Source organism: Cheilinus undulatus, linkage group 23 (assembly GCF_018320785.1).
Source record: "Cheilinus undulatus linkage group 23, ASM1832078v1, whole genome shotgun sequence".
NCBI lineage: Eukaryota > Metazoa > Chordata > Actinopteri > Labriformes > Labridae > Cheilinus > Cheilinus undulatus.
The window spans coordinates 15,805,655-15,821,939 of NC_054887.1; the positions used below are offsets into that span (position 1 = coordinate 15,805,655).

Genomic DNA, 16,285 nt, shown 5'->3' on the forward strand with positions numbered 1-16,285 from the left:
TTACAAATGTTATATTTTATATATGCTTCGAATAATTATTGTTATTATTGTCATTATGTGTTCTATGTGATGTGAAAAATGAAACATAATCACAATAAACCAACGTGTCTGTAAACTTAGAATTTGAAAAGTAATCTCAGTTAACTCGGGCTTTTACTGTGAAAAGATGAACCGGATGCTATCAGTGCAACCGGTGAGTTCAGCGCATGCGCATATGTGTGTAGAGAAGAGCGGTGAACAGCATGGCAGCAATCGGTGTTCATTTTGGTTATACCTGTGCCTGTGTCGCTGTTTTTAAGGTGAGTGTCTACGGAGTGATCACGTGACTGAGGGATGATCGATATATTTGATCTAAATGGGTTAATCAGCGATAGACCTTGAAGTAAAGGATCAATCAAAGACAGGGAAGCTGAATGATTAGCATCAGTGCTACCTACCGTTACTGTCAATGGGAATCAGATATTCAAATAATCAATACTTTTTATCGATAATTCAGTGAGTGTTGAACCTGACACTGATGATTAGAATAAGATTGACGATGAGAGGGTTAAGCTGGTGAAGATAACCACGTTTATGTCTCAGTAAAGTCATGAATAAACGTCTGTAACTAGCTCTATCTGAGTTTTACTCACACTGTCTTGTTTAATGTTCCCCAGCTCTGAGGGTTAGAGTTTACTTTACAGTACTATACTATACTGTACTGTGCCTTTTGATGGTTTTCCCTTTTATTGATTAGAAATCTAGATTTTATTTCATTTTATCATTCATTGTGGATAGGTCTCAACCAGGCTTGCATATCTAGATACTGCAAAACCAACTCTCTGTAGCTGTCCTTGTATGCTTCGGGTCGTTGTCTTGCTGGAAAACAAATCTTCTCCCAAGCTGTAGTTCTCTTGTAGACTGAATAAGATAATTATCCAGGATCTTTTTATGTATTTTGGCACATTCATTTTAGCCTCTGGATTTACAAGCCCTCCAGGGCTGGCTGTAGAGAAGCATACCCAAGGCATGATGCTGCCACCACTGTTCACAGTTCAGGTTCAATGAGCTGCAGCTCTTTTTCGGCAGGTCATTTCTCTCTTTCCCTGGTTTCCTTCTCTGTTGCTGTCCTTTCAAAATAAAGGCATAAATGTTTTAAATGTTTGCAGGATGGACGTGCCGATGTGGTTGCCAATGACGCCGGAGACCGAGTGACACCTGCTGTAGTCGCCTTTAGAGACACCGAACAGGTAACTTCATTAGAAGTAACTTCTTAGAGACGTTCTTACATGGAGGGGGTGGGTTAATACTCACCTGGGGGGAAGGTGAGGTCAGCCAGGTGAACTTGTTAGATCATTACCGGTGAGAGTGCTGATTTGAAGTTTTGTTTTTTGTCTGTTTTCAGCTTGTGAATAATTCAAAGAAAAAACGTTACTCTCTTGTAAATTTGAGGCAGAAATCTGCTGTAACTTCTCACTTTTTTTCTGTAAAAAAAAATGGATGGAATGGATGGATGGAAATTTATCAGATCTATGTATTTTCCAGTCTGCTGTAACTCTGATTTACCTTTAGCTACATAAATATTTTAAATATTTAAATGAAGAGCTTTTTCTGTCTCCCAAATAAAATTAATAAATACAAATTATATATTTCATGTAAATATGATTTTATTTATTTATTGTGTTTTATGGTCTGCAGATCGTGGGGATCGCAGCGAAGCAGGGACGAGTTAGAAATGCAGCAAACACCGTGGAGAAGGTCAAGCAGGTGCTCGGCAGAAGGTGACTCAGTTATGCTCAGTTGTGTTCACTCATTCATTCATTCATCTTTATATCCCTTCATAAATAGCCCTCCTTTCTCTCTCTCTCTCTCTGTTCAGCTTCGATGACCTGGAGACTCAGACACATCGAGCACAGACCAAGTGTCAGGTGAGTCTCCAGTGGTGATGTCACCTCCTGTCGGTGATGTCATCACGGTCATGTCGTCTTTCTTGATCCTGGTCCCTCCAACTCTGATCTCTGATCTCTGAATCCTCTCTGACTCTAATGGTGTCTGGCGTGCTGTGCTGGAGTGTGTGGTTATAAAAGTGAGTGATGTGATGCCATTGTGACATCACAAGTTACCTTGAAACAAGGTACACCTTTAAATAAAGAGATAGGCTCCCACTTCCAGTCTGTGCCAACCCTAACCCTAAGAATGGAGGGCTATTAGAACAGACTCACTGAGGACATGTCTCCAAGTCTGCCTTGGATTCAGCCAGTGATGTGGTAGCATTGTCATGACACTGTCCAGGAAATGGACGCTATAGAAACTGAATGTTGGCGTGGCCCTGCTCTCACCTGTCTGTCTGTTTCAGGTGGTGTGTCGGGATCAGAAGGTTTATTATGAGATCTCAGCAGGAGATCAGACCGAGGTCATCTGTCCAGTAGAGGTCGCCAAACTCATCTTCAATAAGATGAAAGGTAAACAAACAAAGATCCTTCAATCCTGACTAGATAAGAGATTAGATTGAAGAATTATGAAAGGATAATTAAAGGACAGACCAAGTCATCTGTCCAGGAGAGGTCGCCAAATTCATCTTCGACAAGATGAAAGGTAAAGATCACACATGGACACAGATCCTTTACTCTTGAAATAGAGATTAGATTAAAGATAAAATTAAAAATTAGACATAATAATGATAGGTTCATGATTAATTTAAGAATTAAATAATTAATCTTCAATATGATAAAGCTAAACAAGCATGGACACACAGCCTTAAATCCTGAAATAGAAATTAGATTAGGGATTAGATTAAAGATGAAATAAAGATTTGGTTTAAGATGAATTTTAAGATTAAAGAACTCTTCAACAAGATGAAAGGTAAATGAGTTTACAGGCATAGATTCTTTAATCCTGACATAAAGACTAGATCAGAGATGAAAATAATTAAAAGGATTAAAGATTAAAATTTGGATGAAATTGAAGGATTATGAGATGAAAGATTAGATTAAAGAGCTCATCTTCAACAAGATTGAAGATGAACAAGCACAGCAAGAATATCCTTTAACACTAGATTGATCAAAGGATAAGGTTGATCAAAGGATAATTAAATATTCATTAAAGGATAATTATCTAATAATTTTTTATATTGAGTGATTATTTAATGGTATTTAAATAGAAATGAGATAGTCATTTAACCATAATTAAACATTCCTGGAGCCAACATTACACATGAAAACACTCATTACGCTAGAAAAAACAGGAAGTGATCATTTGTTTGTTTGTTTACAGAAACGGCTCAGTCAGCAGTCGGCTCTGATGTCACAGATGCCATCATCACCGTCCCCTTTGAGTTTGCACATGCTCAGAAAAGAGCCTTGAGGTAGGTCATGCGACCGTTGCTGACTCGGTTAGAGTGTGCCTTAAAGAAGCTCCACCTTGGTTGATACAATCTTTTTATACATTTAGTTGAGCAATGAGGGGCAGAGCATGCACAATGAAAACAAGAGCGGCAATGAGCAGACGTCATATCGGTGTTTTTTGTAGGATGTCAGAAGAGGATTATGAAAAATATTTATATAAAATCCTGTCCTCAAAAATGCTCTGTGAAACAAAGACTAACTCAGACATACAGGGTCTGAGCTGCGCCACCATGGGGCTGTTTGACTGTTTATGATCACCATTGTCTGCTAGAGATGAGCTTATGTCCCTGTTTGTCTCTCTCTGCCTCCGTCACACTCATATTAAAGGAGAAATATCACAGTGTTAATATCTCAACATCCATCCATCGTGTGTAGTAAAGGTGTGCATGTTGTGTTTGTGTCTTTAGAGAAGCTGCTGAGTCGGCAGGTTTTCACGTCCTTCGTCTGATCCATGAACCTGCAGCGGCTCTGCTGGCGTACGGCGTGGGACAGGAGAGTTCATCGGGGAAGAGGTAATGCAGGAACACATTTCCATATCTTTATGATTATGATGATGGCGGTGTGGCCATTTCAATTACTGATGAGCGTCATTCATCACATGATGCATGTTTGTCAGCCCGAAGCAATGGCAGCACTTTCACTCAATGCTGCATATCTAAACACAGGAAAAAATGTTTTTCTGTCTCAGTCCTGTTATAAATGTGAAATCTGCTTAAAACAATCACTTCAAAAGATAGAGGTATCTGGGCAACGCTAACCTTAAATCCTAGCCCTAAACCCTGCACAGCTGACCAGGTTTAATGGTGCTCAGTTTAATGGTTTCTGTGTGAGAAGTCCAAAAGTCAGATTAATCATTCTGCTTCAAACCAATACTGATAGGTAAAAAGTTTTAACTGCATTACCTGGAGGAGAAATCAACTGGCAGCATCAGGGTCTTCACAGTAAGATAAAGTCGATCTAAAGCTCCCTCAGCAATAAAATAAAGTAGATATGTAGCTCCCTTAACAATAAAGTAGATCTGTTGATCCCTTAAAATCAAAAATGCATCTGTACGTCCTTTCCCAGTAAAATACAGTTGATGTGTAGCTGTTTTCACAATAAAATTCAGTCCAACTGTAGCTCCCTTCACAATAAAACCAAGCAGATCTGTAGCTTCCTTCATAGTAGCATGAAGTCTATCTGTAGTTCCCTTCACAATAAAATAAAACAGATCTGTATTTCCCCTCTCAACAAAAAAGAACAGATCTGTAGTTCCCTTCACAATAAAAGTAAAGCAGCTCTGTAGCTCCCCCTACAGAAGTTTAGAAGTAATCTTTGCTGATTTTAGCTGTTAACTTATGATCTACAACAGTTCTTATTCCTCTTTTTTGTTCTAACCCTTTTTTGTTTATATTATCATATCCATGAATTTCTATGACAAATTTTTCCAATAGTTTTAGAACATGTTTGCAGTTCCCAGTCAATAAGGGCCTGCTCAGGACTCTGCTATCCGGTTCTTACTCAGTTCTCTGTTCTCCATCCCCTGTTGTCTGTTCTCCGTTGTGTGTTCTCCGTATTAGTCACGTCCTGGTGTGGAAACTGGGCGGGTCTTCTCTCAGCGTGACAGTTCTTCAGGTGAATGGAGGAATGTTCCGGGTTCTCAACACTCACACGGATCACAGCATCGGAGGAGAGAGCTTCACCCAGGCACTCGCCCAGCACCTCGCCGCCGAGTTTAAACGGTACCAACACTCAACTGATCCCCATGTTGTTGTTGTTATTATTATTATTGTTACTATTTTTATTATGATTATTATCAACATACTGTTATATACTGATTATCATTATATGATCAGATATCACAATGAGGTCCAAAACTTTATCCTTGTCATCAATGTTTAATTCTGTTATAATCAGTTATTTTGTTATATAAGGGTTAGGGTTATTATTAGATTTTTATTTTTATTAACCCAAACCCTTAATATGATTGTTGTTTACCTTTGCTGCAGCACTTTTAGACATGACGTTAGCGGTAACGCCCGTGCGATGTTGAAGCTGATGAATGGAGCAGACATGGCCAAACACTCTCTGTCCTCTCTGGGATCTGCAAACTGCTTCGTCGACTCTCTGCATGAAGGCGTTGACTTCGAATGCAGCGTCTCCAGGTAAAATGTCAGGGTTAACATGTTAGAGATCAGGTAACATGTCAGGGACTCAGCCATCATGCCAGAGTCCGCTTAAAGAACTCTGACTACTTCTGTCTCTTACAGATGTCAAAGTAGGACGAGGGTAATTGTTGGCGTCTCTAAATAAAAACATCCATAGTAGCAGGATGGACTCTAGCTCTGTGTTCACAGGACTTTCCTGCATGTTTAATGTTCAACCAGTTGATGTTGTTCGTTTGTTTGTTTTCTCAGAGCTCGCTTTGAGCTGCTCTGCTCACCACTCTTCAATAAGAGCATCCAGCCAATCAGAGCCCTGCTGGAAGAGGCGGGACTTTCCACCACAGACATTAACAAGGTACTTCAAGTTTTCATTACAGCTCAAACAATACGATGAGGCATAGAGGGGCTTTTAATTTTGAAGGGGAGCTTACGCAGCTGATTTAACTTGTTTAACTCAAAAACATGTTCACCCTGAAGTGGATGATGTTGATTTGGTTGAGTTTTTTGTTGTTAATTTTTGTTGTTTATTTTTTGCCAATTCATTGTTTTGGGTTTTTTTTGTCCCTTTTGGTTGTTTAAGTTTTGTTGTTAAGTAGTAGTAGTAGTTTAAGTAGTAGTGTTTTTTTTTGTTTTAGGGAGAATTCTGTTGTTTTTGTTTGTGTTTGTATTTTTGGCATTTTTTGTTGTGGATATTTTTATTTTAGTGTTGTTTTTGTTCATTTTTGTTGCAGTTTTTCTTGGGATTTTTTGTTGTATTTGTTTTTTTGTTGGTATTATCTCTTTTTAACATTGTTTTTGTTGTTTTTACTGGGTTTTTTTTGCACTTGTTTTGTAGTTTTTTGGCATTGTTTTTTGTCCTTGTTTTTTGTTGCTTTTGTCGTTGTCATTTTTGTTGTTTTTGGTTTTGTTTTGTTTTTTATTTTTGTCGTTTTTTTTTTTTTGTATTTTGTATTTTTTTTGTCTTATATTTTTTCCTACTTTAAAAGTTTTTGTTCTTTCTCCTTTATTTCTGGATGAATCCTGTTGTTACATGTTTTTTAATGAATAATGAATTGATTATTTAATTGTTGTTGGTTGTGGTTGGTAGGTGGTGTTGTGTGGTGGTTCAGCGAGGATCCCTCGTCTGCAGCAGATGATCAGAGACATGTTTCCTGACGTGGAGCTCTTGAGCTCGGCGCCTCCTGATGAGGTCATAGCGGTTGGCGCAGCCCTGCAGGCGGGGTTACTGGTGGGCGGAGACAGGCTGAGAGTGGAGGAGGAGGAGTCTGTAACTGTGGAGGTCTCTGCCTCTGACATCCTGCTGAAGGTAATGTCATCCAATAAAACTCTTTTTAACGCATATTTAAGTTGTATTTATTAAAGTTGTAGTATTATTAATTTGATTCATATTTAGATTTCTATTAGTATTTATTGACCTTGTGTTCAATATCCTGCTGAAGGTAACCTCATCAGATAAAACCAGTTTTTATAAATTCCAGTTTAATTAGTTTTTTTTGCTGTTTTTTGTTTTTGTTTTTTTTTTGTTTTTTATGACGTGACATATCTGTTTATTCTTCCTGTTTTAATCTCTGGTTTAAAATTTTATTGTTATCTGATTACTGTGATTTTCTGGTATTTGATTCGTTAAATTTCATTTTTCCATCTTTTGGTCTCTACAGGAGGTCGATGAATCTGGAGCTGAGGTGTTCACAGTGCTCCTCCCCTCAGGCACGCCACTTCCTGCTCGCCGACATCACCTCCTTAGGGGCGGGGCCACACTGTCGTCTCTCTGTGTGGCAATCTATCAAAGATTAGTCTCTGAACCACCAGAGAAACTTGCCCAGGTAAAAAATATGCCTTTATGGCATTAAAACACACATACATTTGTTACATCCATGCCAAAGCCTAAAGACCTAAAACGCAGTTTTAAATGCTACCAGCAGTTTTAAGTGCCTCACATTGATAGTATGTATTGGTTTGGTATTTTTGTTTCCTCCATCAGATCATCCTGAGAGATCTGACGCCGTCCGACGAACAACACAATGTTGACACCGTGCTCACCATGAAGAGGTAACACACTATACACACAAAATATGTTTATGGACATAATCTGTTTTTTTCTGTGTTGTTGTGTATTTAAGTGTAACTTTATGTCTGTTTGCATGTTTCAGGGATGGCTCACTGCACGTTTCATGCGTGGATCAGAGCAGCGGGAGGTCAGAGGTTGTTACGGTCGCAGCAGCGTCATAAATCTGAATGGCTGTCAGTTAATGTTTTTTTTAATTAATCAATAAATGTGAATAAAATGAAACTGTGTGTTTATTATTGTGTATTTTTGCAGTTTTTTTCAATTAAATAAATGTCAAAAATCTTTAAACCTTTTAAAATATTTTAATGAGTTTTAGTTTTTATTGAAACATGGTTGGTAATATACAGGATTCACATGGTTTTATTCCACTCCCGTCCAACGGGAGGCAGAGTCTCTGAGTCTGTGAATGTCTCTGCAGGTAAAAAAAGGTCAAATGCAGCATGTCGACATTTCCTCCAGTCAAACCAGCGTCATGGTGTCTTGGTCTTCAGCACCCGTGCTCGGGGACGATTCGACACTTCAGGATCTTCAGGTAGTTCTGCACCTTGTTGGAGTCTCTACGGAAACAGTACAGGAGGTCATAGTCCTTCATCAGATGCCACTCTGGCCCGTCGGTCCGCAGGGGAGCTTCAGGAGATGCAAAACTGCTGACAGAGTTACTAATGATCCCCGACATCTGCATCTGCATCAGACAGGAGGGAAAGCAGAATAACCAATCGTAATCAATGATTCTTAAAACTTTTGTCTGATTTAAACCACCTCTCAGACCCTGTTTACACCTCTCCTTAATCTCTCAGGTAAATTTCTATTGTTTATTTGGACATTCATGGGGCCAAGACCAAGCTGAGACAGGACCAAAGCCATTCTTACAGATAAAATACCCAGTTAATGTTTCTTATTTCAGGGTGTTTAAAGAGCAGTTGTAAATATTTAATGTGTCATATCATATGGTTATTACACGGTCATCCTTCTGTCAAATCAGGGCCTTTCAGACATTACTCGGCATGATGAGGTCAGCTGGAAGCTTTATGACTCTGCAGCTCCAAGCGCCTGCAGCGCGTCAACAAAATATTTAATCGGAGGAGATGTTAAACGCCATCTGTCTCATCCTCCGCTCTGTGCTGTCCTCTGACATTAATAAAGATAAATAACTCCAATCACCTTCTCAGCCACCTTCTCCACGCCTTTACGCAGCTCGTGCACCATGTCGCTCATCTCATGTGCTTTGTTGGAGCTGAAGTTGGTGAAGTCAGGATGGTGAGCCATGCTCTGTTGGAAGTGCCAAAGAGGATCCCTCCAGGCCAGCAGCAGCTTCAGGATCACCTCGGTCAGCTCCTGCTGCTACAGAGAGCAAGGAAAGGGGCGAAGTTCATTAAAGGCATTTTACACTGATTTGAAAGACCATAGTTAAGCTGCTATAGGCTTAAAACTTTCCTTCATAATAAATACATAGTAAGGGCTGGCTCAGATCTGGACCACCTCCAAGATAGGCTGTTATGGGCTCATGGAATCCCCTTCTTAATAAAGATGTAGTTAGGACCAACTCTGTATTAGACTGCTATAGGCTTAGACACCAACTTCCTGTCTCAAATGGTGAGCTATAGAAATGGCCGCCTTGGCCACTGAGGCATCCTTTTATGAAACATGTCAATGGTGGGAGGATTTTGATGACTTCAGGTCAAAATCTGAGTGGGATAGACTCAACACAGTAAGAGGAATACAGGAATACATGTATTATTTTACTAATATTTAACTGTTATTACATTTATTTAATTTTGAAAGATATTTTGTTGTAATACTGATGGTTGCTCTTTAATTGTCCTGACAGAGAAATAAATTAACTTTAAAAGTTTGTAATTTTTAAACCTCAGGGAAGGGCTGCTATAAGCTCAAACTTTCCTTTATAATAAAGCTTATAGTAAAGGCTGACTTAGGCCTGGACCACTTCCAGGTCAGCCTGTTAAAGGCTTAAAACCTTCTTTTATAACAAAGCTTATCGTAAGGGCTGACTTGGGCCTGGACCACCTCTGGGTAAGGCTGCCATAAGCGCAAACTTTCCTTTATAATAAAGCTTATGATAAGGGCTGACTTAGACCTGGACTACCTCCAGGTTAGGCTGCTATAGGCTTAAAACCTTCCTTTATAATAAAGCTTATAGTAAGGGCTGACTCAGGTATGGACCACCTCCAGGTTAGACTGTTAAAAAGCTCAAAACCTTCCTTTCCTTATATCTAGGGCTGACTTGGGCATGAACCACTTCTGAGTTAGGCAGGGGGGGACTACCATTATTTCCTGGCGGGTCAGTTTTAATGGTGGTTGACTCACCGCCATCCTCTGGGCGTTCTCCTTTCCATTTGGGGTGAGGATGGTCGACGTGTGACAGTTCCGACTGACCCGACCGATCTGATTCTTACTCGGCAGGAAGTGCTGTTCCTGTGAGGAAATACAGGAAGTGCAGAGTGAAATGTCAGAGGTCAAAGGTCAGAGTTTGTTTAAATGTCAGCTGAGGACACAGCAGAGAAAATAAAGAAAACAATCAGATGAAAACCATTAATATCAGCATAAACTCATTTAGAACGACTCACAAACTCAGAGTGCAGGTCGTTGGAGATGCCGTGCATCCGGGCGGAGTGTTGGATGACTCGATCGAACAGGTCAGACAGCGAGAGAACGTGACAGCCGGTCTGAGTGTTCATACAGAGAGGAGCCGAACAAACAGCACCCAGTGAGCTGCAGAACAACATGCACACCACCTCCACCCAAACTGGACAAACAGATAATCAGTATTCATCATCAATATATATATATATATATATATATATATATATAAATGATTGATCAGTTATTAATAAAATATGATCAATAACTCAGAGAAGTTAAATAAACAGCACCAAAGGAGCTGCAGAACAACAAGCTCACCACCTCCACCCAAACTCCACAGATAGACATCAATAATCATATATGACTGTACAATAATAAATAATTATAATATGTTCTGTCCCTATTAAAAGAACAAAAAGGGTTGTAAAAGATAATCATGATCATAACATTAGATTATATGGTGATCACAGTGATTAGAAAAAGTATTGAACTGTGATCATTTTGACTTTATTGGTAATACTAGTTAAATATTTCCTATTAAAGGTAATAATCCATTCTTCCTCATTATTTTCATCATAAATGAAAAACATTGAAAAACTGAAAGATAATTTAAAAATGCTTTTATGTGTGATTTCTGCCCCACATAAAGGATGATCTATCTTTTAATGTAAATGTCTACCAGAAGACCTCTACTGCTAAATATATGTAATTTTAAACATATTTTAATATTTTAATTCTACTTTAATATTTCATCTCCTGTGTTCATTTAAAAATAACATGTTTTACATGATTTTAGTAATACTTCAGTTTACTCTTCAGCCCTAACAGGAAAAATAAACACAGAGAAGAGATCATTATAAACAATAAAATTATCATCATTATATATTTAGCAAGAAAATTATCAGACAGACTCTTTCTGAAATGAAAGTGAACTGGTTTGGTTTCTGCTTCAGAAAGTTTCAAAAAAGTTTGAAAAAAAAAAGATTAATTAGATGATGAACACTATTTAACCAAAGCAGTCAGATGCCCTTACAAAATAAAGTAAAATTAATTAAAATAAAATAAATAAAGCTTCATACCTGTTCTGGTGTTTGCAGACATTTTGCAGAGCGAAGATGATGACAAGCTCTTAATGTGTCGTGATGCGTTCAAAGACCCCTCGGCTTCATGTGAGCTCCTCTCAGAACGACTGCTCTTTAATATACAGCAGCGGAGGGAGGGGAGGGGGTGGTCATTTACCCTGATATAACCTTTAAATGATGAAATAAAATGTTCATTTTATATTTGATAGGAAATCAAATTTAAGTAGTTATGGCAGTAATTTTACACTTTCTTTTGTGAAAATTAATTAAACCACAGAGTTATTTTATTTTAGCTTTAATATTTACAAAATAAAAAAAAATATTTATTATATATTTTCATTTATTTTCTGTTTAACTGCTTTTATTAATACTCAACTCTCACTACCCAGCAGCATGTGGCTCCTAAAAATCCTGAAAGAATAATTAAAATACAAACATTATCAGCAGAATTGATTCATTTTAGGTTATATTATTCTGTAATGCCCAGCCCTCAGCTGTAACAGCCAACCAATCACAGTTCAGCCTATTGAGATGTATTAGTAAGGGTTTAAATAAGAAATGTATTTTTAATTTTAACATGATAAATAAAAGGGATTTTAAAAACAACATTTCTGTTCATGTTTAATTCATGTTTCTGTGTTTGAGCTTCAGTTTTTCTTCTCTGTCTGCCTGTCCTCAGTTTCTGACAGTGAAACCACATTACTGATTATTATTTAAATACATGTGTCTGTTTGTCTGTCTGTCATGTATGAATCAAACCATCTCAGTGCGGTAACCCTGCGGCGGGCTATGAGACTAATGACATCATGAGCATCATTCCAAAATGGCGTCACTCTTGACTCAACACGTCTTGGGTCATTATAGTAATGTCTGAGTACACAGAGTGAACTAAAGGTCACAGCGCTGCAGAGCCCAACAGGAAGGGACAGTCAGCTGATGAGAGAATATCAGAAGAAGAAAAATGTAATGTGCAAAGGAATTTCTTTGATGAAAGTGTGGTCAGATTACCTACCTTCATCATCACCATCATCGTAGTCATCTTCATCATCATCATCATCATCATCATTTACATCCTCAACATCAATGTTCATCATGTCATCATCATCATCATCATTATAATCCTCATCATGTGTTCATCATCGTTATCATTATTAGCACCATCATAGTCATCTTCATCATCATCATCATCATTGATGTTCATCACTGTCATCATCATCATTATTTACATCCTCAGCATCAATGTTCATCATGTCATCATCATCATCATCATCATCCTCATCATCGGTGTTCATTACATCATCATCATTAGCACCATCATAGTCATCTTCATCATCATCATAATCATCCTCATCATCAGTGTTCATCAACATCATCATCACCATCACCATCATAGTTATCATCATTCTCATCATGAGTGTTCATCACGCCATCATCACCATCATAGTCCTCTTCGTCATCATCCTCATCCTCATCATAGATGTTCCACACCAACATCATCATCATCATCACCATCATAGTCATCTTCATCATTATTATCATCCTCTACATCAATGTTAATCAACAACATCATCATCATCCTCAACATCATCACCGTCATCATCACCATCAGCATCACCATTATAGTCATCACCATCACCATCATAGTCATCATCATTATCATCCTCATCATAAGTGTTCATCACCATCATAGTCATCATCATTATCATCCTCATCATAAGTGTTCATCACCATCATAGTCATCATCATTATCATCCTCATCATAAGTGTTCATCACCATCATAGTCATCATCATTATCATCCTCATCATAAGTGTTCATCATCATCATAGTCATCATCATTATCATCCTCATCATAAGTGTTCATCACCATCATAGTCATCATCATTATCATCCTCATCATAAGTGTTCATCACCATCATAGTCATCATCATCATTTCATCATATCAATCTTCATCATCTTCATTGATAAGATTACGCTTTATTTGCCTTGATTAGCTTCTTTCAGCAAAGTCACAAAGAGTCCAAGCTGCTAAGTTTTCTATGTAAAGGTGGATACTAAGATACACTGGCATTTTATCGTCATCATCTTCATCATCATCGTCATCTTATTGTAGGTGAGTCTTGTTTCATTGAGTAAAATGATACCTCCGTCTCCACGTGACTGCAGCAGCACGTTCTCAGAAATAACGGATCAGAGTTTTAGGGCCGACAGCCTCGGGTTGTCATGTTCAGGCTGACCTGCAGCGTAATGGGGTCGCTCTTACAGCTAAACATCGCCGCAGGGCTCAAAATCTCAGCCCTGACCTTTTTCTGCATTTTAGAACAACTGTGATGACTACCGGAAACTCTGCGGAGAGTCACAAACGTCTGCTCAGTGTTCATAAACGTGCTCCACTTTCCAGGAATGACCAAGGGAGTTCAAACCCTCCTGAATGCCAAAGTGAATTATCATCCTCAGACCAGTTCAACCACAGACAACACCGCTTTAGTTACTATTATCATAACCTTTATCAGCTTGGTAGCGCCCTCTACTGCCTGCTAATGTTAATTCTTAATATTACAGGTAACCCTGTCCATAAATTTTTTTTTTTTTTTTGCTCTTTGCCTCCTCCCTCCTGGTCTGACCCTGAACGCGCTCTCCTCCCTCCACCATGAACCATCTCCCATCTCCTTAAATGGAGCTGGAGGCGACATGGATGGGGAGAGAGGAGGTTCCTTGAGGAGAGAGGATATACCAGTGTTTTCTGTTATGGAAGTCTTTTGACCAATGGCGTGACCTGATTGGTTTGGAGGTGGGGTATCTAGGGTGAATTCAGGTATTTTGTGTGAGTTTTTGTTTTTCTACCTTAGGAAAACACACTGGTCATGAACTAAAAGACCCAAAACAACATATGATATGGTGTCTACTTTCTTTATGTAACGAAAATAAGTATGTATGATGTTATTGTGGCACAATCTTTTGTCCCAGTTGACACAAAATTATTTTTCTGAGGAATGTTTAGTAATTTTGTTTAATTTGTGTCTTTCAAATTATCATTATCACCATCATAGTCATCTTCATCCTCATCATCATCATCATCATTATCATCCTCATCATCGATGTTTATCACAGTCATCCTCATTACCATCATGGTCATCTTCATCATCATCATCATCATCATCATAATCATCATCATCATAACCTTCCTCAACATCAGTGTTCATCAATGACATCATCATCATCCCCAACACAGTCATCTTCATCATCTTCCTTGACATTGATGTTCATCATCATCATCATCATATCACCATCAGTCATCATCATCATCAGTATCATCCTCAACATTGATGTTCATCATCGTCATCATCATCATCATCATCACCTTCATAGTCATCTTCATCATCATCATCATCATCATCATCATCATCATCATCATCATCATAATTATCATCATTGGTGTACATCACCATCATCTTAGTCACCATCATAACCATTATAGTCATCTTCATTATCAGTATAATCCTCATCATCGATGTACATCACCATCATCATCTTTACTATCAACATTAATGCATTATTTAATCAAAAAGGTAGGTGTTACAAAATCTGTCTTTCTAAACCACTTCCATCCATCCATCCATCTTCTCCTGCTTATCCAAGGTCAGGTCGTGGGGGTAGCAGTCTAAGCAAGGAAGCCCAGACTTCCCTCTCCCCGGCCACTTCGTCCAGCTCTTCCCGGGGGATCCTAAGATGTTCCCAGGCCAGCCGAGCAACATAGTCTCTCCAGCGTGTCCTGGGTCTTCCCCGGGGCCTCCTCCCAGTGGGACATGCCCGGAACACCTCACCAGGGAGGCGTCCAGGAGGCATCCAGACCTCCAAACTCATTTCAGCTGCCTGTATCCGTGATCTCGTTCTTTCGGTCACAACCCACAGTTCATGACCATAGAGTAGGAAGTAGGAACATAGATCGACTGGTAAATTGAGAGCTTCGCCTTTGGACTCAGCTCTTTCTTCACCACAACAGACCGATGCAGAGACCGCATCACTGCTGACGCCGCACTGATCCACCTGTCAATCTCCTGTTCCAGTCTTCCCTCACCCGTGAACAAGACCCCGAGATACTTGAACTCCTCCACTTGGGGCAGGATCTCATTCCTAACCTGGAGAGGGAATTCCACCCTTTTCCGACTAGGGACCATGGCCTCAGATTTGGAGGTGCTGATTCTCATCCCAGCCACTTCACACTCGGTTGTGAACCATTCCAGTAAGAGCTGAAGGTCACGGCAACCTGGGCTTCAGTTACATCTGAGCAGTGCCACAAGGTGATCGCCTCCATGCCAGGCCGTATTGATGCATTAATACGCATTAATTCATTAATTGCATTAATTCATGCAAAAGGAGGCCCAACCAAGTATTGAAGGCATAGAAATGAACATACTTTTCAGAAGCCTGACATTTCTGTTGAAAATATCCTTTTTTAAATTGATCTTATGTAATATTCTAATTTTTTGAGACACTAAATTTTGGGTTTTCTTATCTGTAAGCCATCATCATCAACATTTCAAGAAATAAAGGCTTGAAATATTTCACTCTAGGTGTAATGAGTCTATATAATATATGGGTTTCACTTTCAGAAACAAGTGACAAAAATATTGAACTTTTTCATGATATTCTAATTTTTCCGAGTTTTTTTCTCCGAGTCCTTTTCTAGTTATACCATTAATGAAACTGATAACAATAATGAGATGATGTATGGTCCGTGACGTGTCCTTTGCCTGTTTAGTGAAGACCAGAGCAATTGCTGACGTGACAGAGATGCACTTATTTTTATCCTCGGTGTATTTCGGAGAGGCGGTTTTAAAAAAAATTGATTCACGTGTCTCTTTCAAGACGATAAAGGTTTTTACTTTTATACGTTTCCTTTCCCTTTTAAAAACACACTTGCACTATATTAATAAAAATCAAAAACTATTTAAAATAAAGAAACTAAAGGTGTATCATAACTAACCTGTTTAAACTTTATTTAAA

The 16,285-nt window shown here is 38.8% G+C and overlaps 2 protein-coding genes across 2 annotated transcripts; one reads left to right on the forward strand and one right to left on the reverse strand.

The window, feature by feature from the left end:
- The first annotated feature begins 193 nt into the window (after nt 1-193).
- hspa14 (heat shock protein 14) lies at nt 194-7,811 on the forward strand. Its single transcript, XM_041780944.1, has 14 exons — nt 194-299; nt 1,149-1,229; nt 1,678-1,760; nt 1,859-1,907; nt 2,336-2,441; nt 3,253-3,343; nt 3,791-3,895; nt 4,943-5,104; nt 5,372-5,527; nt 5,780-5,882; nt 6,615-6,833; nt 7,186-7,350; nt 7,509-7,576; nt 7,678-7,811. Exons 1-14 carry the CDS (start codon nt 243-245, stop codon nt 7,754-7,756), a joined length of 1,524 nt encoding a protein of 507 aa, XP_041636878.1. The 5' UTR covers nt 194-242; the 3' UTR covers nt 7,757-7,811.
- Nucleotides 7,812-8,043: 232 nt separating this feature from the next.
- On the reverse strand, nt 8,044-11,340 carry prl2 (prolactin 2). Its single transcript, XM_041781231.1, has 5 exons — nt 11,276-11,340; nt 10,181-10,359; nt 9,921-10,028; nt 8,757-8,936; nt 8,044-8,277 (listed from the first exon to the last, which is right to left on the reverse strand). Exons 1-5 carry the CDS (start codon nt 11,295-11,297, stop codon nt 8,083-8,085), a joined length of 684 nt encoding a protein of 227 aa, XP_041637165.1. The 5' UTR covers nt 11,298-11,340; the 3' UTR covers nt 8,044-8,082.
- Between the last annotated feature and the right edge of the window lie 4,945 nt (nt 11,341-16,285).

Coding starts and splice junctions, on each gene's coding strand:
- hspa14 (XM_041780944.1), top strand. CDS start 243: ATGGCAGCAATCGGTGTTCATTTTGGTTATACCTGTGCCTGTGTCGCT. Junction 1,230..1,677: donor CCTTTAGAGACACCGAACAG/GTAACTTCATTA, acceptor TATGGTCTGCAG/ATCGTGGGGATCGCAGCGAA. Junction 5,105..5,371: donor CTCGCCGCCGAGTTTAAACG/GTACCAACACTC, acceptor CCTTTGCTGCAG/CACTTTTAGACATGACGTTA.
- prl2 (XM_041781231.1), bottom strand. CDS start 11,297: ATGTCTGCAAACACCAGAACAG. Junction 10,029..10,180: donor ACGACCTGCACTCTGAGTTT/GTGAGTCGTTCT, acceptor ATTTCCTCACAG/GAACAGCACTTCCTGCCGAG. Junction 8,937..9,920: donor AGAACGCCCAGAGGATGGCG/GTGAGTCAACCA, acceptor TGCTCTCTGTAG/CAGCAGGAGCTGACCGAGGT.